This window comes from Cetorhinus maximus, chromosome 3 (assembly GCF_964194155.1).
Source record: "Cetorhinus maximus chromosome 3, sCetMax3.hap1.1, whole genome shotgun sequence".
Taxonomy (NCBI): domain Eukaryota; kingdom Metazoa; phylum Chordata; class Chondrichthyes; order Lamniformes; family Cetorhinidae; genus Cetorhinus; species Cetorhinus maximus.
The window spans coordinates 99,211,629-99,239,333 of record NC_135881.1 but is presented as its reverse complement, the minus strand read 5'-3'; the positions used below and the strand labels follow the sequence as shown (position 1 = coordinate 99,239,333).

Here is a 27,705-nt window from a genome sequence, read left to right as displayed (position 1 = left end):
CTCCTTAGGAAGGGTGTTCTGTGAAATTGGATTAAACAACGTGGCAGAACATTTAAGTTGTGTCAAAGTCAGTTGGTGGATGGTACAATGCAAGTACATTACGACGTGTCCAGAAAGTTTAAGCTAGCATGTGATGTCTCTCCATACAGAGTAGGTGCTGCGATTTCTCATGTGTTGGATAACGGTGAGGAGAGACTGATTGGCATTTGCCTCACACTCTCAGTGATGCTCAGGTAGAATGTAAAGGATTGTCTTCGATTTTTGGAGTAAACATTTTCATAAATACTTGCACGGTCATAGTTTCACCATTGAAACTAATCATGAGCCATTGATGGCTATATTGAATTCTAAGGGCGGAATCGTCCCAGAATTGCACTAAGTGTAGTAGCGGGTGTCAAAAATGATGTTTTACCCCTGGGCTGCCAGGGCAAGATTTCGCACTGCATCATCCACTTCCCAGCCTGTCCTGCCTCATTATTAATGCATTCAAGGGAAACACACCGGATCACTGGCGGGCAGGCTCAGATTTATCTGCCACGCCGTGACCTCAGTGCTTACTCACTCCGGGCACCACACTTAACGTGCACCAGAGCATAGCCTGCTTCACGTCTACGGACCTGGACTGCTCCAGGTGACAGATGGCCCCAAAGCCAAAGGAGGTGGCAGCTCTCAAATTTAGTGACTGGGGCCCCAGCTGGACGCAGTGGATGGCTGCTGCAAACTCTTCTACTCTGCTCTGGCTGCAGGATGTCCACCAGTGTCACCAATCCAGCCTGGGAGGCAGTGGGCAGCAGTGGTCAGCACCAATGGGGCGCAGACGAGGTCGGCCATCCAGTATAGGAAGAGGATGAATGATCTCATCCGTTCCGCCAGGGTAAGTCAACCACTCTGGACACACACTCTCAAACCCATCACACATCCACAGGGATCTCACACCCCAAGGTACAACACCACTAACTCTCACACACACCCTCACATCTCCATCAGGCTCATATCCTCTCGAGCTCGTGTTCTCATCCCGTTCGTGGCTCTGCTCACCACGCAAACATTCCACGCATCCTTATCACCTACCATGACATGCATCCTTCCCACACTCTCTTCGTCTGTTTTCATGTAGGTGAAGCTGGCTCACAACAGGAGGGAGAGGTCCCAGACCAGGGGTGGAGTGACCCACATTAGGCCTCTCACTCACTTTGAGGAGTGTGCTATAACGCTGACTGGTGAGGATGTGGACCGTGCTTGCGACAACGTTCCGGTCAGCGGTGAACATCTTTGTGAGGATCCTGCACCACATCATCCCTCTCTCAATGCAACTGTGAGTGCCCTCTGTCTTGATTTTGACTCTGCTGCCATTCACTGATTATCTCTACTCCAGTTCACAGGGATCTCTGCCAAACAACCGATGCCCTCAGTCAGCCAGTCCCCCACCTCCATCCAGGCCCTCATCTCGAGCCAATAGGACTCCTCCTCCATTGAACAGCTGGAAATAAGCAGCCTGGAAGACCTGCTTACTTACATCCTGCACCAGCACAGAGACACACAACTCAGTGCGACCTAGGCCTAGAACAGGCTCGGGTTCACAATCTGGTGGTCATTGTACGTATATGTGTTCACAGCAGGAAAAGGCAGGTTCAACCAAGTTCCCTGGCACTAGAAGGACTGCTGAGGAAGAGGCATATGTGAGGCTGAGTCAGAAGAAAAGCCTCTGGATTCGGCCTTCCAATTCATCGTGGAGAGTCAGCAGAAGGCGGGGAGGCATGATGCAGAGTTGGAAGCCCTCAATAGAGTGGCATGTGAGTTGGAGGAGTACGTCCACCTCCACCCTGATGAAGTAGTGCCCACATGTACATGCATTGAGATCTCCATGGGAAGGATGGTGGACGCCGTGGTCCAGTAGAATGCGGAGATGCGTGCAAACTTGCACTCTATCAGGGTAGCCATGGGTAAGTACCTGCAGTGGCAACGTAAGGGAGAAACCGGGCACCTTGACATCCCTCTAGGTGCTCCTTCCCCTCAAGGAGTCAGGCCAGGACCCTCAGGCACCCAAAGGGAGGAGGAGCGTCAGCTGGATACTCCTGGGTGATGTACTCAGGAATTTCAGAGGCTGTCCACTCCCTCTGAGTCCTCTTTGCCTGTGACCCCCTCAACCTCGAACTCTGTCACCGCAGAGGGAGCAGCTGGCCCACTGGAGGACTGTCGAAGCAAGCCTGGGCCCTCAAGGCCTCGAATCTCCAGGGGATGCATGCTGAAGTCATCAGAGACAACAGGGTCAACCATTGCGCAGGCTGTCTCCACCCCTGCTGTAGATATCAGGGATCACCTAGAAGAAGTGGTAGGCATTGAAAAGACAAGAAATTCTGATCACAAGTGGCTGCAGGGGTGAACACATTTTGTCACTTTATAACCCTACCATTGAAAATATATTCACTTTCACTGAATAACGTGTAATGTTTTCCAGCTTCATTTATAGGCTTTCTGAGGCCTCCCATTGCATCCCTCCACCCCCACAGCCGCTCACTTTTGATTTCTCTGAAATGGTAGTTATCAAGTTTGAGATAAATTCCCCTGTCCTTTCCTCTCCCCCAGTCACCCAAGTCCTTTTCCACATCGCAGTCCACTCCCTGACATCACTTTCAACCTTCCCACCATTACCTTATAGACTGAACTCTTTTCCTTCATGAATGTCCAGGTGAACGTACATGTTCCCTACCTTCCTGAAAATCCCGCCCCATCCACATTGACCACCCCGACATTCTCCTTCCCATCCTCAGGGCCCGTGTTTGCCTTCGTGTCTGCACCACCCACCCTCGTCACCCTTTCTACCGGTACAAACACACCCTAAACCTCCTACCCTACCGGCTCCCTCTATCCATATTACCTCCTCCTCCGGGCACCTTTCCCCCCTCCAAGTTACCTTCTCCCTTCAGACACCTTCTTCCCTATGAACTCTCACCTCTCCCTGGACATCCTTCCACTCCCCAGAGTGCCTCCTTCCCCTAGATACCGTCACCCCTTTGAACTCCCTCACTTACACCTTCCTCTCCTTTAAACCTACCTCCCCGCTTGCACCATTCTCCACCGTTACACCCTCCTCCCCCTGTACTCCCACCCATCCCCCCCCACCCCTGGACACCTTCCTTTCCGCTCCCAACCTTACGCCCCCGACACCTTCGCTCCACCCCAACCTCACCCGCGCCAACACCTTCGCCCCACACCTCCCCCCCAAACCTTAACCTCCCCGGTACACCCTCTTCTCCTACTCCCACCTAGACCATCCTCTCCACTCCGCCAACCCACCTCCCCTAACCCCCGCTACACCGGCCATCTGTACCAGTCCATGGAGACGTCCGTGAAGTTCCGAAGCAGGTCTGAAGCATCAACGGAGACCTCCCACCTTCTGAGAGCTGTTTTGCGGCGGAGCCATGTGCATGCAGATCCATCCAGCATGCGATGCACCAGTTCCCCTAAGGAGTGGTAGCTGTAGGCCTCCAGCATCTCCTTCTCCTTGAAGGTCCGAGATGTAAGCAAGGCCCTAAATGTGAGTCCCGACTTCTGCACGTTACGCTTGACCCCCAGATGTGCTCTGGGCTAGCGTGTTTTCCTGCTGGCGCAATGGTAAATCGAGCATGAGGAGATGATTCCACTTGGGTGTAATAGCACTGTCTTGTGGTGATTTGTATATGCATGTATATAAATCAAACCAGAATAAACCAGTTCAGTTGGATACTTGATATCCATGCTGCACACAGTCTCTTTATGTCCTGCAGGATATCACAGTCATGAGCCATAGCTTGGGAACCATTGTTCTAGGTATAGGGATGGTCAGCTTGGAAAGTGCTGCTAATGGAACCTTGTGAGTTGCTGCAGTGTATCTTGCAGATGGTGCACACTGCTGCAACTGTGTGTCTGTGGTGGAAGCAGTAAATGTTTAAGGTGGTAAATGGGGTGACAATGAAGTGGGCTGTTTGAGTGTTGTTGGAGTTACATTCATTCATGTCAGTGGATAGTATTCTTCCACACCCCTGAGTTGTGCCTTGTAGATGTTGACCAGTCTTTGTGGAATCAGGTGGCGAGTTACTGGAGGGTAACCAACATGTGTGAAACATAGTTCAGCAGAAGTCTATGTTTTCAGAAGAGCAGAATACAGAAGAAAAGAGACGATAAACTGTAGATGGAAAATATCAGCTACAATTAAATAAATGTAAATGTTAAATGGAAAGCTTATCCTCTAGTATATTTTCAATTTGAAATTAAGCTGTGGGATAATAGATTCTAAAGATTAACTAGTTGGAACTTCTTTTCTGCTTTTTAAAAATTCTTTCACCAGAGTAACTATTTTTCATATGTGACCCTAGTTAGTGAGCATTGATGGGTCAGTCAAACATAGGGAAGAACAATCTCATAACAAATTCAATCTAGTCATGACCCAAAGTCTACACACACGCATTGTCTACCTGGCATCACAAGTGGTGATCACAAGTGGAAACAGGGCTGATTTGCTCCCTCCCAGCTCAGGGAACTAAGACAGTTATCGCACACCTTATGTTGCACCGGCAAAGATCAGCCACCTTTCTGAATTCCACATTCTGCAGGTATGTTACTAGTCAGTAATGGTTTAGATTTCTGTTGTTTTATTGTGTTTCTAGGCACCAAGACCACTGTTTACTAAATCAGTTTAGCAGGAAATTTTACAAAAGTCACATGCAGCAATTTGTATGTTTCTAGACAGAAGAATCTGCGAACTGCCACGAGTTAGCGGACGCTGTAGGGCCATGATTGTTCGCTATTTTTACAACAAGAACGTTCACAGATGTCAGTCATTTGTGTATGGTGGCTGTGGGTCTAATGAAAACAACTTTGCAACAATGAAACAATGCAGATCGAAATGCCAACATTGAAAAGGTAAGTTTCAAACATTTTTTCCTGTTTTGTAATGTGCTGCTTTGCCAACAGGACATGTTCATTTAGGAAAAAGAAAATGGGACAAGAAGGGTGAGAGTTCCTGCTTATCGGAACAGTTTTAAATAGAGTTTGAATAGCTGAAAAACTGAAGTGTGCACCTGGCGCTTACAAATGACCAATTCAGAGAACAAAATGTAAAATTGCATTTATTCTTGTGCTAAATGGATTTCTGTCAATATGATCTTTCCAGCTTTCTAAAAAATGTTTTCAAAATACTTTGCCAGGTCATTCTATAGAAAAGTTTATGTCTAGTGGTACTGATTTAATATTTTCTAAGAATTAATTTTAGATTTTTTTTTTCTGAACTTATACTTCCAAGAAAGATTTCAAATTTGTAAAACCCCATCCTTTCATTGGGACTTATGCTAGATGGGAATCTGCTCCCAGCTCCACCTGTACTGATGATGCCTAGATTTTAAGGACAGAGATTTACTTTTGCACAATGGGTGAATGTCCCTCCCATGCTGCCATAAAATCAGGTGTGGTGACATAGAGTCAGACCCCCGATATCATTACATCCAACTCAAATATTAAAAAAGGGGAAAGCTAAAAGCAAAAAACTGCAGATGCTGGAAATCCAAAACAAAAACAAAAATAAAAATACCTGGAAAAACTCAGCAGGTCTGACAGCATCTGCGGAGAGGAATACAGTTAATGTTTCGAGTCTGAATGACTCTTCAACAGAACTAAGGAAAAATAAAAGAGAGGTGAAATATAAGCTGGTTTAAGTGGAGGGACGACACAGGTGGAGCTGGATAGAGGGCCAGTGATAGGTGGAGATAACCAAAAGATGTCATAGACCAAAGGAGAAAGAGGTGTTGACAGTGGTGATATTAGCTAAGAAATGTGCTAATAGGTGACATATCACCTATTATGTCACCTATTAGCACATTTCTTAGCTAATATCACCACCATCAACACCTCTTTGTCCTTTTGTCTATGACATCTTTTGGCTATCTCCACCTATCACTGGCCCTCTATCCAGCTCCACCTGTCCCACCCCCCCTTAAACCAGCTTATATTTCTCTTCTATTTTTCCTTAGTTCTGTTGAAGAGTCATTTGGACTCGAAACGTTAACTATTAAAAAAGGGGATTGGGGCTAAAAGTCAGAGGCCTGTGTGCCTTCCAATACAGGCCTTTTTATGTGTTGTGTTATTATAATTGTAGCGATTGTAAGTAAAATCTTTCATGCTGTTTTGGGGACCATGTGACTGTACAAACGAATCAGCCCCAAGTGCAGATAATGTTAGTGGTGGAGTTTTCTAGTTGTGAACCTGGTTCAAGCATGTATCTTCATCAGGAGCTGTGTAAATAAAGTTTACTGTTCCTAACAAAAAACCTGTCCAGTACACCAAGTTTATTACAATTGGCGACCAGGATAGATAGCTCCATCACTGCACCTCACCTCCTGAATGTGAGTATTTTACTTTTTAAGAGAAAAAAGAAAAGTATACTCACCAGTCATGCCACTCTTCGGCAGAATTGACCCATTTGACTCGTCCATGGAAGGCTGGAGTCAGTACTATAGTGCCTAGGTTTCTACTAGGTGGCAAACAAAATGACAGCGGAGGAGAAGCAGAAAGCCATCCTTCTAAGTTTCTGCGGGAGCAAGACATACGACCTCATATGTAGTCTGATGGCCCCAAATGTGCTCAATTCCAAGTCTTTTAATGAGCTAGTAGACCTCGTGGAGACACATTTTCAGCCTAAGCCATTGATGACCATGTAAAGAATCAAGTGTAGGGGCCCCGGGTGAGCCAATCGCAAAGTATATTGTGAAGTTAAAACAGTTGACTGAGCACTACAACTTCGGAGATGCTCTCAATGACATGTTACAAGATTGTTTGGTTTGCAGCACACACAATCGCCATTCAGCACCATTTACTTGCAGAAGTTAATATTGATTTGAAGCGCGCCATGGAAATAGCGCTAGCAATGGAGAGTGCTGAGAGGGACTCACTGGCTTTACAGAGTGTGTAACATGGCACCATTCTTCAGTTGGGGTGGGAACCTACCACTGGGCATGGCAAAAAAACCAGAAAGACAGCAGGAAAGCAGGAAACAGTTTCTACTGCTCAAAAAACAAAATGAATACTCGAAGCATCTCACCAGCGACTCAGAAATTAAATTCTTACCAATATGGGGGTAACCACGTACTAGAAACCTACAGATTTAAGGAAGCAGAATGCCATTACTGCCACAAAAAAAGGCATGTAATAAAGCAAAGCAGGGTGAAATCAAGACAGCCAATCAGACAGCAGACCAAGACGATTGAATATACAGCTGAGCCAAGAGCTGCTGATACTGATATCCATTCCCAATACAATGTCAAGGCAGTGAACTGAACCAATCACCGTCACCCTTCAAGTGAATGGGAAGCCTCTAGTCACGGAGGTAGTCACAGGAGCATTGACCACAGTGGTGGGGGGACACACATTTAAATACCCAAGTGAAGGTGCCCAGCGACTGAATCTGGAGCAATGCACAGCTCAGCTGAAGATATACACTGGAGAGGCAATACATGTGAAAGGCATAGCCATGTACCTGTATCCTACAGGCAATAGATAGCTTGATTGCCTGTGATTGTTGTAACAGGTGAAGGCCTTAGCCTTCTGGGCTGCGATTGATTAAAAGAAATTAAGCTCAACTGGTCAGAAATGTTTCAAGTCAGAACAGGAGGAATTCCTGAGCTATTAAAAAAGTATGACAGCATATTCCATGATGAATTGGGGAAGATAAATGGCCTACAAGCGAAAATATATGTAAATTTGGAGGCAACATCCTAATTCTTTAAGGCCACACCTGTGCCTTATGCCCTAAAGGAGAAGGTGGATGCAGAATTGTGTTGTTTAGAGAAGTTAGGGATAATCCAGCCATTCCAATTTTCAGAATGGACAGTGCCCATAGTCCCTGTGATGAAACCAGATCAAACTATTCGCATTTGCGAAGGATAAAAATTAACTGTGAACAAGGCTGCTAAATTAGACAAATATCCTATCCCGAGGATTGAAGATTTGTACACTAAACTAGCTGGAGGAAAATCCTGCATCAAACTGGACATGAGCCATGCATACCAACAGCTAGAGCTGGACAGCACATTTAGAGGGTATGTAACAATCAACATGCACAAGGGCCTGGACCAATATACATGCCTATCTTTTGGTGTATCATCTGCCTGTGCAATCTTCCAAAGGACCATGGAAAGCCTACCACAAGGACTTACCGAGTTATAGCGTACCTGGATGATGTCCTGATCACAGGGTCAATGGAAGCCGAACATTTGGCCAATCTAGGAAAGATTTTAAGGAGATTTTTGGAGGCTAAATAAACCCATAAGTGGCTTGTGATCTGATGTATGATTGAATATTACTATGGTGAAATGTTGACCATGCAAATATTGTACCAACAGACATGATGAGTGTAATAGCTTCTTGACTTTTAAGAAGGCTTCTTCTTCTTGCACCTTCCATGACTATCTATGATTCTTCTTCACTAATAAGTGTAAGGGGGTTAACACTGTAGACAAATTTGGCAAGAAGGGACTGTGGTAATTTATCATGCCCAAAAAAGATTTGAGTTCAGTGGTACTGGAAGGAGAGGTCGCCTCTTTGATTACCCTGACTTTCTCCTCTACTAGATGCAACCCTTGGGCATCCACTGGATGACCCAAATAAGTGACTTCAGTTGATTGAAAAGTACACTTTTTTTTCAACCATACATCAGATCACAAGCCACTTATGGGTTTATTTAGTGAAGATAAAGCAATTCCGCCAATAGCCTCTGCCAGAATTCAAAGATTCGCTTTGATTTTGTCGGCACATGAGTACACTTTTATGCACTGTCTGGATATCCATATTGCAAATGCAGACACCCTCAGTCACCTTCCTCTACCAGATAGCATTATACATGCTCCAGTGCCACAAGAAGTTGTATTTGTGTTGAATTCCCTGGACTACTGACCTGTCTGTGCGAAGCAGGTAAAGAATTGAACAATTTTATAAGAGTCCGAAGACCAATTTTATAAGAGTCTGAGGACAGGTATTGCAAGGATGGCCAAATGCACAAGTTTCTGGAGAGTTAAAACCATTGTATGCCTGCAAAACTGAATTAAGTTGTAAAGATGGAATCTTGTTGTGGGAAGAGAATCACTCTTGACAGAGTTTCACAGTGCACATCCAGGCATTTTAAAAATGAGGATGCTTGCACAAAGCTATGGCTGGTCGCCAGGTATAGGCAGTGATATAGAAAAAATGGTCAAGCACTGTCTCTAGTGTCAGCAACAACAGAAGTTGCCCGTTTCAGCTCCACTGTGTCCGTGGGAGTGGCCTGGTTTTCCCTGGGTTAGACTACGTGTAGACTATGTAGGTCCATTTTTAGGTACCATATTTTTAGTAATCATCTAAATGGATGGATGTGTATAACGTTAGATCACCAACATTGTGTGCAACTATTGAAAAGCTGCGCCAATGTTGTAGTCTACATGGCCTACCGGAAGTCATTGTTTTAGATAACAGTACTGCTTTCATGAGTACGGAATTCCAGAGGTTCATGAACGTAAATGGGATAAAACATATCAAAACAGCACCATACCATCTCTCATCCAATGGGTTAGCCGAAAGAGCAGTACAAACTTTTAAAACAGGAATGAAAAGGTTGTCCAAAGGTACGTTAGAAACACGAATTTCATGATTTCTTCTCAACTATCGCATGACTCCTCATGCAACTACGGATTCAACACCATCTGAATTACAAATGAAACATCAGCTGGTGTTCCCTAACTTAGAGGGAGGTAGAGAAGAAACAGAATAGTCAGAAAGTGAATCATGATATTCACAGCAAAGAGCGAAAATTTTTCTGTGGGAGAGACAGTTTCTGTGCAAAATTTTGGAAATGGACCTAATTGGGTTCCTGGTATTTGTCTCTGAAACTGGACCTTTGTCATATTAAGTGAAAGTGGAAAACCAAATCGTTTGAAAACATGCGGATCATCTAAGAAGCAGGGAGGCACTCCAACAACCAGTTACTCCACCTGAAACCAAAGTCAAACCTTTGATCCATGAGGTACCAGACTGACATAGAATAGACATACCTGTGTCTCTGTTGACGTAAATAATTCTGAACTGCCATTGTCTAAGGATGTCCCTGGTGCCGCAGTTCTTGATCAAGTCGATTTAATGAAAGAATCTCAAGTCGTAGAGCTACAATGCTCTAACCTAATTAGAAAACCACCTCAGAGACTTAACTTATAATCGCATGAACTGTACATATTTGTATATGTTATGGATTAAGATATTCTTGTAAATAAGAGATGTAAAACAAAATTAAAGGGGGGAATGTAATGATTGCAAGTAAAACCTTTCATACCGTTTTGGGGATCATGTGATTGTACAGATGAATTGCGGGTAACCTTAGGGTTGGAGCTTTCGAGTCATGGACCTGGTTCAAGCAAATAGCCTCATCAGGAGCTCTGTAAATAAAGTTTACTGCTCCTAACAATAAACCTGCCTGGTACACCAAATTTATTACAATAATGATATAATAACCAGGGTTTATTTAGTGTACAAGACACAAGGCACCAATCACTCATAAGGAATTGGGTAAACATGTTGTGGGTCCAGTTGTTAAGGTGAGGCACATGAGAACCATTCTACATGGATATAAAGCTTGAAGACATCAGAGCTATGTATCTGTGCTCTGCTCAAAACAAAAGTGAAACTAAGACTGGATCACATGACACATTTCCCTTCCAGTGATGTCATGCTGCTATCCCTTGAAGGCACATTATAACATAATGAACTCATTGTCATTGTGTCAATTAAATTGTGAATTCACTGTGATTTCTTGCTGCCTGTGTGATTTAACAGAGGTCGCACAGCCTTAGTGGGCAGGAGACAATCACGGCAGGGTCATCGAAGGAGCATAATGGTGGTTTAAATGGCAACATCAGAGGAGCACATTGAGGTGTTGGAGGCTGCAGCTGAGACTGCATGAGAGGTGAAGAAATTGTTTTCTGAGCAGTCTGAGCAAATGTCTGATATTGAGCCAGTGAAGGGTTCAGCTTAAGGGAGACATTTGGAAGAGGGGCTTCACCCAAGGAGGTTCCATCAAAGGGAGGGTTGGAAAAAAAGGAGGCACATAAGCTGTGGAATAGTACACTCCAAAGGCGGCTCCTCAAGTGAGGATGAGGGAAGGAGAAGGAGGGAGTTGAGAACAGCTGGTCAGGGGCAGCAGCAACCAGCTTGCCAACCACATACACAGCTGGTGATGCTGAAGAGCCAGAAGGCCTCAGAGTGGAGCATAGGCAGGGACACTCAAGGAGACAATGTTACCCTGAAGGAAGAGAGTAAAGGCAGATCTCAAATTACCTTCAGATGACAGAGTGCCAGTATTGTAGCCTGTGGCACTGTCTTCAAGGAATAGCAGCATGACATCATTAGAGAGGAAATGTGTCATGTGATCCAGGTTTAATTTCACTTTTATTTTGAGCAGAGCACAAACACACAGCTCTGATGTCTTCAGGCTTTATACCCATGTAGAATAGTTCTCATATGCCTTGTCTTAACAACTGAACACACAACGTGTCTATCCAACTCCTTATGAGTGATTGGTGCCTTGCATCTTGTACAGTAAATAAACTCTGGTTATTATATTATTATTGTAATAAACTTGATGTACCAGACATTAAGCAGTAAACTTTATTTACAGAGCTCCTGATGAGGCCACATGCTTGAACCACGTCCATGACTAGGCTGAAGATCATGGTGGCCTTAAACTTCTATTGCTGGGGACCCTTTGAAGGATCAAGAGGAGATCTGTGTGGCATATCACGATCATCAGCCCATCATTGAATCGAGATAGTCACTGATGCATTGTTCAGGAGAGAGGACAACTTTACAAGGTTTACCACTGATGATGACAGCCAGGCCAAGAGCCATCATGGGATTCTCTAATGCACAAGGGGCCATCAAGTGCCTTCATGTGACCATAAAGGCACCCATTGGGAAGCCAGGGGAATTTGTGAACTGGCAAGAATTTCAAGCCCTGAGTGTGTAATTAGAATGTGTTCACAAACTAAGCATTCTGCAGGCGCGTACGTGGTACCTCCTGTGTAGCCCTCATGCCTATTTCCTCAGGCACTCGCAGATCAAGGCCCCAATGTAACTAAATTACTAGCTAATAGGAGACAAGGGTTATCTGTTAAAGAGTGGCTTATGATGCTGATCAGACATCCATGTTCTGAGACAGAGGAGAGTTAAAGTGTGAGCCATGGTAACTATAGAGGGGACCATTGGTTTGCTAAAAATGAGATTTTTCTGCCGTGCCCAATCACCTGACACCTTGCAGTACGCACTGGCTCATGCCTCCTTGATCACCTTTGTTTGTTGTGCACTGCACAGGTTGGCATTGCAGAGGTGGGTGGTGGGAAAAACTGGCAGATGAGAATAACTGGACCACCAGGCATTCTCAGATGCACCCACAGCAGGTATGCATGCTTATCGTCTGCTTTAGCATTCATCCTGCTCACAGTCTGTCCATCTGTCTTTATGCAGGAAAAAGATTGCCCACAACAAGTGGGAGAGATCCCAGACCAGGTGGGGGGAGTGGAATCCCCTGAGCCGAGAGTGCGCTCTTTCGTGCATGCGTGCAAAAGAACACACTCAACTCCTTGAGGCTAAGTGCTGCCTCAGGGAGATCGGCTCCAAATGTAAAAATGCTAAAAATGGAAAAATGAAATTTCCCTGACATGTCCCCTCATGTGACACTGTCACAGTGGTTGGGACATGTCCATCACTTTTAGTTAATCTTTTATTAAATTTTTAAAAACCTACATGAAACCTCATCCCGACCGTGGATGAGGTTTCACGCTTTCTCTGCAGCCTGCCAGGGCTCCCGGCCTGCCCACCAACCTTAAGGTTGGACGGGCAAGTCCATTAATGATGTTAACGAGTTTGTCAATGGCCTCAATAGGCCATTGAAAAGTCGGCGGGTGCACAGCTGATTCGGCTGAGCCCCTGCCGACCTGAAAATTGAAATGTCGCAGGGTGAAGTCGGGAATTCCGCCCAACGTCATTGAGCATCATTTTTCGTGTCGGGGAGCATGCCCCGCCCCCCATTCGCCAACCGGGAAATCCTGCCCCAAGAGCCAGGAGTCAGGAATGGAGAGCTGACCATAAGCATTGGCTGGAGCGTTGGTTTAGGTTGGAGGAGATTTCAGAGATGGAGAGGGATGAGGCTGTGAAGGGATTAAAGAGAGGATAAGAATTTTACATTTGAGACATCAGGGACAAGAGCTAATGCAGGTAGTTGGAGGTGAGAGGTCAGGTGATCAAATCTCCCAGTATACAATATCCAGTTGGTTTCATTAACACCAGAGTTAATTAACATCTTAGCTCTTTCCACAGCAGTATGTATCTTTTTATTTTAAGATGACTGATTATGGTGTTATTAATTGCTGGAATTTTATTGCCCCATCGTGGCTGGGACTGGGCCGTAAAATGCAACGAACCAATCTAAACTCCATTGACTTCGGCGGGACTGTAAAATCCCGTAAAATTCCACCTATCTGAAGGATTTTTAGACGCAGGTAAGCTGTACCCATTTGGTGAAAAGACCCTTGACCACAAGAATATACTAATTCCCTTTTACAGATTTGGTCATATGTCCAAACCAGTCTAACGAGATGTCTGACTTAAAGTCGGGTTGCTGTCCTGTAAGGAGGTCCTTTGAATGTGGGTCTTCATGCCTTGGAACGCGTGGGGCCAATACGCAGTTCATTTTTGAAGTTTACTAAATATCATTGGCCTGTCCGTTTGGTCTACTTGTATTGGAAATACTGGAATACTACTTCCCCATGGCACATGGAAACTTATTAATTTTTTCAACCCTTTGGCGTGTAAACTAAGAACAGATTTTGAATATTAATTTTTTTTTTTACTTTCCACATTATTTGTAATTCCTGATTGACGTCTAAATCCTCTGCAGGAACATTTTGACCTGCAATCAAAATCTCCCTGAGATATATCTTCGTTTTCTTCCTGTCATCATCATTTCTAGAGAAATGTTCAACCTGAAATCTTATTTGGTTCTTCTTGAATCACCAATTCTCCTGATTCCTTTAGCATCATAATTCCCTTCTTTGTCTATCCTGAGGTTTTAAGTAATTGTTTTAATATTCCTCCAATTATCCTTCATTTAATATTCCCAGGATAACCTGTCTTTTCATTGTTGTCCCTGCATTCTAAAGATGCTCCCTTTTGCTGGTCTCATCTCCTTAATCTCTCAATAGTACAAGAGTTCTAGCAAGCTATTACATGCAGTGTTAAAATCTGCATATATCATATTTTCAGATGTAGCATCAGGATCCATTTCTTCTGGAAATCACTTCCTTGCGACTCTGTGTCAATGGGCAATAACCCAAAAATATTTATTGGTCCAGAAAACAGTAAACAGACTCCCGTAGTATTTTTTTTGCTGAAGGTGAATCTCATACAAGCAATAAATCTGATAGTTTTTGTTTCATTTTTGGGATAGAATTCTGCCGATTCTATTCATGCTACATCCTGTCTCAACATTGGTTTCCTTAATGCTGTCATGACTTGCTAAACAAGGATCTCTTTTACTTTTTTCAGGCATCACTCTGTCCACTACGCTAGATCCAAGATGCAGCTTTCTTTATGACCAAAAAACAAAAATACTGCAGATGCTGGAAACCTGAAACAAAAATAGAAATAGTTGGAGATACTCAGCAGGTTAGGCTGCGCCTGTCGAGAGAGCACAAGTCAGTCGATAATTCAGACACGTGATCCTTCCTCAGAGCCCAAAACATCAGCTAACTTGTGTTCTCTTTACAGATGCTGCCTGAGCTGTCTCCAACATTTACTTTTTCATTTGAGTAGTTTATAGACGAGTTAAATGGTTTCAGCACACTCCTCTGAGAAATGCCAGAATTGCACACACCCAGGAAACTCCTTTTTCTTTCATGTTGATAGGTATCTCTAAATTCAGTAATACCTGAATATGGTTGTACTGTGACAGAAATCTACCCTATGTATGTCACTTATGTACAGAGCCACCCTTCTTTCATCATGACTCCCTTTAACATAACACACCTCAGCTGACTCAATATGTGCTTCAATTCTGCAAACAGATCAGATCAGGTTTGGCAACAACACACATCAAATAGAAAATAACTGATATTTGTGACTGCTGTGATAAACTAAGCAGTCTGGCATGGTGATTCTTTTTTCTCCTCACTGCTGCCCTTTGAAACCATCTTGCCTAATTATCAACCTGCCAGCCAGACACCTATTTAAATATATCCCAGAAGATGTTTGTATTTGAACTGAATGGTTTGGATCCTTCTTGAATACCTGCTTGGAAAGAAATTACTAAATCTGTAACATCCAAGCTCGTTGGAACATGTTTTATTGAATGAATTTTGGTTTAAAAAACATTCCTTGTACATTATGACAGAATTTTCCAAAGTCAATTCCATGTTAAGAGAATACATAACTCAGGATTGTTGGATATAATGGCTGTGCAGATCACTGTGATATATTTCTTTTCCATGACATTTTGTTTTCTTTTTGGCAGGTGACCGGAAAACAGGGAAAATCAAGGAAGCTCCTGCTGCCCCAGAGTGTACGATATTTAAAATACAATCAAAGAAAGCGGTTTTAAAAACATCCAAAGATAAAAAATTAAATGTTTGTTATTCTTAGCAAGAAGATCCAGGTCTTGAGTTCCGACACTTGCTTAAAAATCTAGACTGAGATCAACTTATGAATGTTTATTTCTTGTCTTCTCTGCAGTGGTTTATTTCAGTTCATACAAATGTAAAACTCCTTAATTATTTATACCTCTCATAATTAGCTCTTAAATTCAATAACACCAGTAATTTAACTCTGTTATTATATTTGAATGGTGCTAACCTCTACTCTGGGCCATTTGTGACTGCCAGTGCCACAACTCGGACATAGAGGTTCAGCACCATTTGAGAGCAGAGTTATATAAGGGGAACTTGTGCTCTGCTTTAGAACATAAGAACATAAGAACGAGGAGCAGGAGTAGGCAATTCAGCCCCTCGAGCCTGCCCCTGCATTCATTACGATCATGGTTGATCTAATTTCGGCCTCAACTCCAATTTCCCGCCCTCTCTCCATAACCTTTCAATCCATTACTAATTAAAAATCTGTCTATCTCCTCCTTAAACTTATTCAGTGTCCCGGCATCCACTGCACTCTGAGGTAGTGAATTCCACAGATTCATGAATCTTTGAGAAAAGTAATTCCTCCTCATCTCTGATTTAAACCTACCACCCCTTAGCCTAAAACTCTGGCCTCTCGTTGTAGAATGCCCCACAAAGGGAAAAATCCGCTCCATGTCTACTTTGTCCATCCCCATTAGCATCTTATATACCTCAATTAGATCTCCTCTTATCCTTCTAAACTCTAGCGAGTATCGGCCTAAACTGCTCAATCTCTCCTCAGAAGACAAACCCCGCATCTCTGGAATCAATCTAGTGAACCTCCTCTGAACCACCTCCAGTGCAACTACATCCTTCCTCAAATAAGGGGACCAAAACTGTGCACAGTACTCCAGGTGAGGGCTCACCAAGGCCTTGTACAAATGTAACAATACTTCCCTAATTTTATACTCTATTCCTTTAGCAATAACTGCCAAAATTCCATTTGCCTTCCTTATTACCTGCTGTACCTGCATACTAGATTTCAGCGATTCATGCACGAGGACACCCAGATCCCTCTACACTGAAGCATTCTGAAATTTCTCTCCATTTAAATAATAAGTCGCCTTTTTATTCTTCCGACCAAAATGGATAACCTTATAATTATCCACATTAAACTCCATCTGCCAAATTTTGGCCCATTCACCTAACCTGTTCATATCCATTTGTAAATTTCTTATTTCTTCATTGCAACTTACTTTCCCACCTATTTTGGTGTACTCTGCAAATTTAGCTATAGTACCTGCTATCCCTCAATCCAAGTCATTAATATAGATTGTAAATAGTTGGGGCCCAAGGACCGAACCCTGTGGCACCCCACTAGTTACAGCTTGCCATCCAGAAAAAGACCCATTTATTCCGACTCTCTGCTTTCTGTTGGTTAGCCAATCCTCTATCCAAGCTAATATATTACCCCTAACTCCATGTGATCTTATCTTGTGTATTAATCTTTTGTGCGGCACCTTATCAAGGGCCTTCTAGAAGTCCAGATATATTACATCTACAAGCTCCCCATTATCCACTTTGCTTGTCACATCTTCAAAGAACTCTAGCAAATTAGTCAAACACGATTTACTCTTCATAAAACTATGCTGACTCTGATGGATTGCATTTTGACTTCACAAATGCCCATTACTACTTCCTTAATAATGGATTCCAACAATTTCCCAATGACAGACATTAAACTAACTGGTCTATATTTTCCTACTTTCTGCCTCCCCCACTTTTTGAATAAGGGTGTTATATTACCGTTTTTCCAATCCACTGGAACCTTTCCAGAATCCAGGGAATTTTGGAATATTCTAGCCAATGCATCCACTATCTCCGCTGCCACTTCCTTTAAGACTCTGGGATGTAGGCCATCAGGTCCTGGGGGCTTGTCACCCTTTAATCCCAATAGTTTGTTCAGTACTTTTTCTCTAGTGATGGTGATTCTTCTAAGGTTCCTCCTCTATATCCTCTGCACTACCTGTTACTATTGGGTTGGTACTAGTGTCCTCCACTGTGACTCCTGAGGTAAAATATTGATTAAGCGTCTCTGTCATTTCTGCGTTCCCCACTATCAACTCCTCAGTCTTGTCCTCCAAGGGACCAACATTCACTTTAGCTACTCTCTTTCCTTTTATATACTTGTAGGAGCTTTTGCTATCAATATCAATTTGCTATCATTAGAAACAAAACCTTTTCAAAAGGAAACCATTATTTTTTTGATTGGTAAAATTACATTGTTGTTTTGAATGGTTCAAGTCCCTTTAAATCCTATAATTCTTTAAGGGCAACTGCATTAGTTTAATTGAATTTATTCTTAGAATGAAGGAAATCTGATAAGTAATGCATGCATTTCAAGTGGAATAAGTTGTGTATTGCAACTGTTGTGATCTCTACTTAGAAAGCACATAGTATTTTATGTCCTAAAATGTTAAAAAAATTAAAATTCATTGAATTGCAAATATTGCATATGTGAACGGCTCTACAGGTTATATGATGACATTTCTGAATCTCTTACACACAACTTCTATAACTCTACATTACAATTTTGGCTTTTGGTGAAGTTTTCTCAATGATTTTAGCAGGTACAAGGGGAACAAATCAGTGGAGGCATCAGTGGAGTACAGAAAGTGCAGGGTGGAGCTTAAGAAAGCAATTAGGAGAGCAAAGAGGGGATATGAAAAAGCTCTGGCTGATAAAAGTAGGAAAAATCCAAAGATATTCTATAAGTATATCAATGGGAAGAGGATAACCAGGGAAAGAGTAGGGCCCATTAGGGACCAAGGGGGCAATCTATGGGTGGAGCCAGAGGATATCGGTAGAGTGTTGAACAAATACTTCACTTCCGTCTACACTCAAGAGAATGAGGATGAAGGTATCGAACTCGGGGAGAGAGACTATAAGGTTCTTGAGCAAATTGATATCGGGAGTGACAAGGTATTGGAGGTGTTGGCAGGCTTAAAAGTGGACAAATATCCAGGTCCAGATGATTTGTGTCCCAGGCTGCTGAGGGAGGCAAGGGAGGAGATCGCAGGGGTTCTGACAAATTTTTAATTCCTCTCTGGCCACTGGGGAGGTGCCAGAGGACTGGAGAACAGCTAAAGTGGTTCCACTATTTAAGAAGGGTTGTAGAGCGAAGCCAGGGAACGACGGGCCAGTGAGTCTCACATCAGTGGTAGGGAAGCTATAAGAGAAAATTCTGAAGGAGAGAATCTATCTCCACTTGGAGAGGCAAGGTTTGATCAGGGATAGTCAGCATGGCTTTGTCAGAGAGGGGTCATGCCTCACAAATTTGATTGAATTTTTTGAGGAGGTGACCAGGAGTGTAGATGAGGATAGTGTAGTTGATGTAGTTTATATGGATTTCAACAAAGCCTTTGACAAGGTCCCACATGGGAGACTTACAAAGAAGGCAAATGCACATGGAATACAGGGTAATTTGATAAGGTGGATTCAAAATTGGTATAGTTGTAGTAGGCAGAGGGTGATGACAGAAGGATGCTTTAGTGACTGGAAGCCAGTGTCCAGTAGCGTACCACAGGGATCTGTGCTGGCTTCCCTATTATTCGTCATTTATATAAACGACACAGATGACTATGTAGGGGGTAGGATTAGTAAGTTTGCAGGTGACACAAAGATTGGCTGGGTGGTTAACGGTGAGGTTGAGTGTCTTGGGCTACAGGAAGATATAGACGGGATGGTCAAATGGGCAGACAAGTGGCAGATGGAATTTAACACTGAAGGGTGTGAGGTGATACACTTTGGAAGGAGTAATTTGACAAGGAAGTATTCAATGAACGGCATGGCACTAGGAAGTTGTGAGGAACAAAGGGACCTTGGCATGTGTGTCCATAGATCTCTGAAGGCGGAGGGGCGTGTTAGTGGGGTGGTGAAAAAGGCATATGGGACACTTGCCTTTATCAATGGAGGCATAGATTACAAAAGTAGGGAGGTTATGTTGGAGTTGTATACAACCTTGGTGAGGCCATAACTGGAGTACTGTGTACAGTTCTGGTTACCACATTATAGGAAGGATGTGATTGCACTGGAAGGGGTGCAGAGGAGATTCACCAGGATGTTGTCTGGGATGAAACATTTAATTTATGAAGAGAGGTTGGATAGACTTGGGTTGTTTTCAATGGAGCAGAGAAGACTGAGGGGGGCGAACTGATCGAGGTGTACAAGATTATGAGGGGCATGGACAGGGTGGATAGGGAGCAGCTGTTGCCCTTAGTTGAAGGGTCAGTCACATGGGGACATAAGTTCAAGATGAGGGGCAGGAGGTTATGGGGGGTTGTGAGGAAAAACATTTTACCCAGAGGGTGGTGACAGTCTGGAATGCGCTGCCTGGGAGGGTGGTGGAGGCAGATTGCCTCACATCCTTTAAAAAGTACTTGGATGAGCTCTTGGCACATCATAACATTCAAGGCTATGGGCCAAGTGCTGGTAAATGGGATTAGGTAGGTCAGGTGTTTCTTACGTGTCAGTGCAGACTCGATGGGCCGAAGGGCCTTTTCTGCACTGTGATTCTGTGATTTCACAGTAGCTTCAATGTAGAACTTATTTCCTATAAACTGCAAGTTGCATTTTACTTTCTAATCTGCCCTTCCAAGAGTTGCATGACCAGAGGGTTAAAAATTACTTGGTGTGAGCTGCTCTCTGGATGATCAATACTTCAAAGTTGGACTGACTCAGTTCAGGATGGTATACATTAACCACAGTCCCAATTTTGCAACAAATAATGTGCTTATTTATAGCCAAGCACAAAACAAAAATAATGGTTAACAAAATATCAATATGTAATTTTTAAGAAATAAGTAACTTGCCTATGAGCACTTCAGAAGAAATATGAAAAAGCTTTGAGTAGTTTTGTGTTCTTGTAGCACTACTGATATCAGCTTATCATTCATGCCAGGAATTCAATGTACGGCTTCCAGCTGACCTCGCTTGAAATTGTAAAAGCTACAGAATTGAAGCAATTTTTTGTTTTAACCCATTTAATTCCTTTGAAATTAGACTTTAGCCAAATTGAAGGGTTTACTCCACAATTGGGCACTTCCAGTGAGGCATTATGTTCATCAGGACACCTAATCAGGCAATCACGGTGAACACAGCTCATCATGTTAGTAGAAAATGAAATCTTGACCTCTGCTCCCTCTCAGCATTGCTCCTCACTGGGAGTGCCCAGTTGCAGAATCAGCCCTTAATTATTCTTAAATTCATAAATAAACTGTAACCAAAACAAAAAAATAACTTAGTAACATAAAAGCAGCAGATGTTGGAAATATACAGTAGGCCAGGCAGCATCAGTGAAGAGTGAAATAAAGTGAATATTTCATGCCAACGACTATTTGTGATGATACCAACGACTTGCTTTTTGCTCTTCATACATGCTGCCTGGTCTGTTGAGTATTTCTATTTTTATTTCAAATTTCCAACATCTACTGTATTTTGCTTTTCTAATATAAATAATGCATTTATACAAGTCACAGTGTTTCAAACTGGTGTCGAAGTTTCTTGGAGTGCACAATAGGATTTATGCCAGTCAGTGAGGCCACCTGAATTCTGTCTAACTTGGGGCAGAACTTTTTGGCCCCATGACGGGGAGGGTGGGAGGGGGACCAGCAAATGAATTCGTTCTGCCGGCTGACATGCCAATTGCCCAGCTTCGTCCCTACTCTGAGCCATTTTCCTATAGGCAGGATGATGATGCAGCAGGTCTACACTCCAGCAAGTAGTGGGCCGCCACTTGTTGAAGGCCTCTTAGGGCCTGATTATCAGAGGCCTGTTGATCCATGTTCCTGGAGAATTCTGGGATTAGTGCAGCTGCCTGAAGGTGACTTCCCGGTGTTAGGTCAGGGGTCAGTGCTCCAAAACATATAAATATATGAAATAGGAGTAGGAGCAGGCCATTTGGTCCTTTAAGCCTGCTCTGCCATTCATTAAGGTCATGGCTGATATGACCAGGTCAGCTTAACTCCACTTTCCTCTCTGTACCCATAATCCTTTCTTCCCTTGCCAATCAAAAATCTGTCTAACTCAGCCGTGAAAAAATTCAATGATCCAACCTTCACTGCTCACTGAGGGGAAGAGACTTCTAAACATGAAGAGCCCTCTGAGAGAAGAAATTCCTCCTCATCTCTGTATTAAGTGGTAATCGATTTATTTTGTAACTGTGTTCCTAGTTCTAGATTCCCCCAGGAGGGGAAACATCTTCCCAGCATCTAACATATCAAGGCCCCTCAGAATCTTACACTTTTCAATAAGATCACCTCTCATTCTTCTAAACTCCAATAAATATAGGCCCAACCTGCCCTGTCTTTTCTCATAAGGCAAACCCCTCATCCCAGGAATCAACCTCATGAACCTTATCTGAACAACAGCATACTTGCATATTCTGCTATTACCACTTTAAAACTGATTCTAGCACTTTCTCAATATTAGATGTTAGGCTAACTGGTATATAGTTGCCAACAGACGTGGTACATTTGCAGTTTTTAAATTCGCTGGGACATGGAAACATACAAATTAGGAGCAGTGGTAGGCCTCTCGGCCATTCTATCCTGCTCTGTCACTCAATGAGATCATGGTTCATCGGTTTGTAAACTCAACTCCAAATTCCCACCCACCCCCAATAACATTCCACCCCTTTGCTTGTCAAGAATATATCTACCTCTGCCTTAAAAATATTTAAAGATTCTGCTTCCACCACATTTTAAGGAAGCAAGTTCCAAAGAGTCATGACCCTCTGAGAGAAAAATTTTCTACTCATTTCCATCTTAAATGAGCAATCCTTATTTTTAAATAGAACTGCTAGTTCTGGATTCTCCCACAAGAGAGAGATCATCCTCTCCACATCCACCCTGTCAGGATCCTTTAGGATCTTACATGTTTCAATCAAGTCACCTCTTCTCACCTAAACTCCAGCAGATAAAATCCTAGCCTGTCCAACCTTTCCTCATAAGACAACCCGCCCATTCCTGATATTAATCTAGTCAACCATCTCTGAACTGCTTCCAATGCATTAACACCCTTCCTTAAATAAGGAGACCAATACTGTATACAGTGCTCCAAATTTGGTTTCACCAGTGCTTTGTACAACTGAAGTATAACCTCCCTAATTTTGTATCCAATTACTCTCGCGATAAACAATAACATTCCGTTAGCTTTCCTAATTACTTGCTGCACCTGCATACTACGCTTTTGGAATTCGTGCACTAGGACAAGGTCCCTTTGCATCACAGAGCTCTGTAATTTCTCATCATTTAGATAATATGATTCCTTTTTATTCTTCCTGCCAAAATGGACAATTTCACATTTTCCAACATTATACTCCATTTTCCAGATCTTTGCCCACTCACTTAACCTATTTATATCCCTTTGTAGCCTCCTTACATCCTCTTCACATCTTACTTTTCTAGCTATCTTTGTGTCATCAGCAAATTGAGCTATCATGCCTTCACTTCCTTCACCCAAATCATTTATATAAATTGTAAAAAGCTGAGGCATCAGCACTGATCCCTGTGGCTCATGACTCGTTCCATCTTACCAACCAGAAAATTATCCATCTGCCTATTCTCTATTTTCTGTTAGCTAGCCAATCTTCTATCCATGCCAATATGTTACCCCTGCCCCATAAACTTTTATTTTCTGAAAAAACCTTTGGTAGTATTTTGGTAGTACAGAGCCTGAGTATTTCTGAAAAAAGAGATGTGTCAAAGCTTTTTGTCTTGCACTCATCAGGACACTTTGCAAGAATACTAATATAAGGGGCAAACAACAATTTATACTGCATGAAAAGAGAGTGCTAATTGGTTGGCAAATGGACTCTGATGGGCAGAGGTGTTGCCATGGGAAATGCACCAATTGATGATGACTGACAGTTAACTGGCAAGCATTATTTGAAATTTAAACCAGACAGCTTGACCCTGATTGGTCAAGGCATTGTTCTAAGGAATGAGTCAGTGAATGGCTGTCACTATTTTTGTTTAGCTGAAACAGGTGCAATGTGTGTACATGTTCTTTCTGTCTGCAAAGAATAGGGCCCTATGTGTTAATATATGTAGCTTCCAGTACACGCAAATGTGCCACATTGCGAACCCAACTGACAATCTTAAATTGGTTATCAGCTTAATTTTTAACACACTGAGGATTATGCAGTAAATGTTGTCCAATCGTGGAATCACATCTAATGTTGAACTCTATGTTTTGAGAATTACAAGCATGGGCTGGTTGGGCACAGTTTGTACCTTGCCTGTTGTGAACAGTGGCTGGGACATGCTGTTTGATACGATCTGACAGTCTTTGGGGCATACGGCCTACATATCTAGCATCACACTGACACTGAAATTCATATACCACATTACTCATTTTTGTGATAGGCAAAATGTCTTTTTGGCTTGACGGCAGCATCCTGTTAATGGCGAATACCACTTGTGTTGCTACTGCCTGGTAGCAGCGCGAAACAGCTAGCTTCACGTGTTGCTCAAATTTTTGAGCTACCTGGTCTTCCAGGGTAATTTGAGGTAGATTGGGCACTTTTCAGGGCCTAAAGAGATGGCCTTAGGCCAGTTCATTAGTTTGCATGATATACAGCATGAAATGATCTGATCAGAATAGCCACAATCTCACATGATGCCTTTGATATGCCCTATTTTAGCATCAAGCTTGCATGGTGAGCAAATGGCTCAGGCCCTATTTACAAGGCTGCTGATATGATCAATCTTATATTTCGTGGAACTGTAAGAATCCCAGCTCATATATTGATCAGTGAACGTAGGCTTGTAGTAGACCGTGCTGACTTATCTAAAAGCAATGGGCTGTCACATGATAAATATGGCAAGGTTCGCCCTCACAGCTCGCTGCATTCACATATGTTTGGGCTGCGCAAGACACACAAAAGTGATGTGCCTTTACGCCCTATCATATCCATGATGAGTTCAGCACAACACGAATTGGCCAAATAGTTGGATGAATCGTTACAATCATGTTTGACCAAGTTTACCACATACACGGTGAAGGATTCCTTCACATTTGCGCAGGCCATGCAGGACTTGCATATCGATAACAAGGCTGTGTCCATGTGCTCATTTGACATTGCTAGCCCAGTCATCAAAGTTCCACTTAAGGAAGCCGTAGATATTTGCGCTGCCGCACAATATTATAGCGATCTAGATTCGCCACCATTGCGTGAATCAGTACTCATTGAACCTATGAACTCAGGAATGCGCGCAGTTGAGTTCAGTTTTAATGACACCATGTATTCCCAAATAGATGGTGTTGCCATGGGATCCCCTCTAGACCCAGCTCTCTCAAACATCTTTGTTGGGTTCCATGAAAAACGTGTCTTTGATGGAATGACACCCAACCTCCTACCCCTCGCATATTTCCAATATGTGGATGATATGTTTACTATATTTAAATCCGTTGCTATATGTAATAACTTCCTTACATATCTCAATGTGGTCCATTCTGAGCTCAAATTCACCTATGAAATGAAACAGTCAAACAAACTCTCTTTGATTGAAGTATTGTTGAGAAATCTGCCAGGGGGTTCTCTACCTTGGTCTACCGCAAGCCTACCTTCACTGGTCAATATATGCATTTTGGATTCTTACAGTTCCAGTCTTGCGCCCATCTTCCTCTCCCTAAAACTGAATGGAAAATTCAATCATATTATATATAATTGCTGCTTCCTAAGAGTGCCTTCACTATGAGATTATTAATTAATCCTGTCTTGTTGCACAATACCTGTCTGGTATAGCCTGTTCTCTGGTTGACTCCAGAACATGCTGTTCTAAGAAACTATCCTGAAAACATTTTATCAAGTCCTTATCTAGTCTACCTTTGACCATCTGCTTTATCCAGTCTATATATAGATTAAAATCCCTCGGGATTATCGCCCTACCTTTCTGACAACCATTAAGCTTGGACCCTCGAGACACAAACACCAAGGGTCACTGTGTTCTGAGATTTTTACTGTCCCTGGTGTTGCAATGGATGGGTTTGGCCAAGTCTCAGTACAACGCTCCATTAGGTTGGACCATGCGGCATCACTTATCCCTGATGGAAAGGTTTATTGAGTAATATATCTTTGACCACAAGTCTCAGGCAGTTGTCCACACCTAACATCCTCAAACAGATGGTGGGTCCAATCGGACGGCTGCCTAAGCAGGTTGTCAAAGCCATTTAGCAGAATGCCTCATCACCAAAACTTTCAAACAAGCACCAAGACGTAGCTTGGCTGCTGGTGAGAAGGGCCCTCAACGTAAGATCCTTCATGTACACCCAGAGTCTCAGTGTCACCATCCACTCCCTTGAGGTGTCTGCAGTGGGGAAGTCACCGTTGTCCACTTCCTTCTGGAATGCGCCTTTGCAAAGTAGGCCTGGAATGAGATGCAGTGGATTTTGTTGAGGTTCATTCTGAGCTGCTCTGTAATACAGGGTGTACACTAAGACAAACATCAACTGCTGCTGGGGGACCATAAACTTGCTGAAATATGGTCTTTAATTTGACCAAAACATGTTTGCTTCCAGTGCAAAGCTTCGGCATGACTGAGTGCTGTAGACTGGCAAATTCCAAGTGGCCTAAAATATATCTCTTTGAACAAGCATGGACAGGAGGGAGCTGAGTTCTGTCCTGACTACAGGAGGATGTCCTGGACACTCAAGGCCAGAGAGACTGATGAAGTTGAAGAATATGTCCCTGCACAGTTTCTGTGCATTTTACCCTCATTATCCCTTAACTGCAAAATCACTTTGCATGTTGCATGACAAAATGCACTTTAGCTAAGAAGCTATCTCTCTGCTTACCCTTACATCCACTTTTCCATCACAGTTTCCATGAGCTGTCCAAGATCCTGAGGGAACAGAGGAAGAGAATAGCAGCAGAATTGAAGAGAAAATTAGACCTGCTCCTTGCAGACACCAGCTCAGATATGGCTGTTAAGGAATTGTTGATGAAAGGGTTAAAATTTAGCTGGACTAAAATATAGCTATAAGCCCTGGTGGGAAATACAGGCTCAGATGCCGGAATTTTGTGGCCCCATTGGCATTGGCCATCGTGGCAGGCGGGAGCAGGGGCAATATGGCGAGAAGGCCAAAAATCGGTTTCACACCGGCATTCGATGGTGTCCACCATGGAGGAATGCCAATCCCACTGGAGACCGGCGTGAACCTGCTTTGCGTCCCACTAATGGGATGCAAAGTAAGGACTGACTGGAATCGTCCTTCCAGGCCAGATTTATCATTATGCCGGCGGGACAACATGCTGGCCCAGAACACAACTGGACAATTGTGACATGCAGAATTTGGGATTTATGGTTAGAGCCTTGCTCAGATCATGGACATCGGAGGAGAAGAAGATGCTGGAGCCCTACAGCTACAGGACCTGGTGGAACACGTGCATCGCATGCTGGGTGGACTCTCAAGGACATTGCTCTGCCCTTAAGCAACTCACGGAAGGTGGGAGGTCTCTGTTGATGTCTTGGTTTTGCTTTGGCACAACACGGTCTTGACCATGGGCTGCTACGGATGATCGGCGAGACGGCAGAGAGGAGGGAAGGAGCTTGGAGGAGGGAAGGAGTTTGGATGGGGGAAGGAGTCCAAGGGGAGGAAGGTGTCTACGGGGAGGAAGGAGGAAGGCGGAGAGAAGGAGTCCAGGGTGAGGAAGGTGTCTGGTGGGAGGAGGGAGTAAGGGTGGAGGAGAGAGTAAGGTTGGGGATGTCCAGATGAACAGGGAGGGATCTGTGGAATCAATGACTGCCTCCTGAGGACCAAACTGAGGGTGAGTGTGGTAGGAGGGAATGCTGAGTATGAGAGGGAGCTGGAAGCATGGGAGGATGAGGGCGCATCAGTAGCAGTAGAAGGGAGGATGAGGGTGGTTGGTGGAGACTCAGAGGCAGACATGGATCCAGGGGGTGGAAAGGAGGAGGTCGGGAAGGTCAATGTGGATGAGGGTGGGATTCTCAGGAAAGTAGGGAACGTGCATGTTCACCTGGACATCCTGGAG

At 43.5% G+C, this 27,705-nt stretch overlaps 1 protein-coding gene across 1 annotated transcript in view; it reads left to right on the top strand.

The window, feature by feature from the left end:
* Window positions 1–4,763: 4,763 nt before the first annotated feature.
* LOC144674208 (kappaPI-actitoxin-Avd3d-like) overlaps window positions 4,764–27,705 on the top strand; it is a gene marked incomplete at its 5' end in the record, with an annotated part of 46,142 nt that continues 23,200 nt past the window's right edge. The window contains 2 exons of the mRNA XM_078535668.1: window positions 4,764–4,875; window positions 6,131–6,135. Coding sequence (XP_078391794.1) covers window positions 4,764–4,875; window positions 6,131–6,135 — 117 coding nt within the window. The remainder of the gene's footprint in view (window positions 4,876–6,130; window positions 6,136–27,705) is intronic.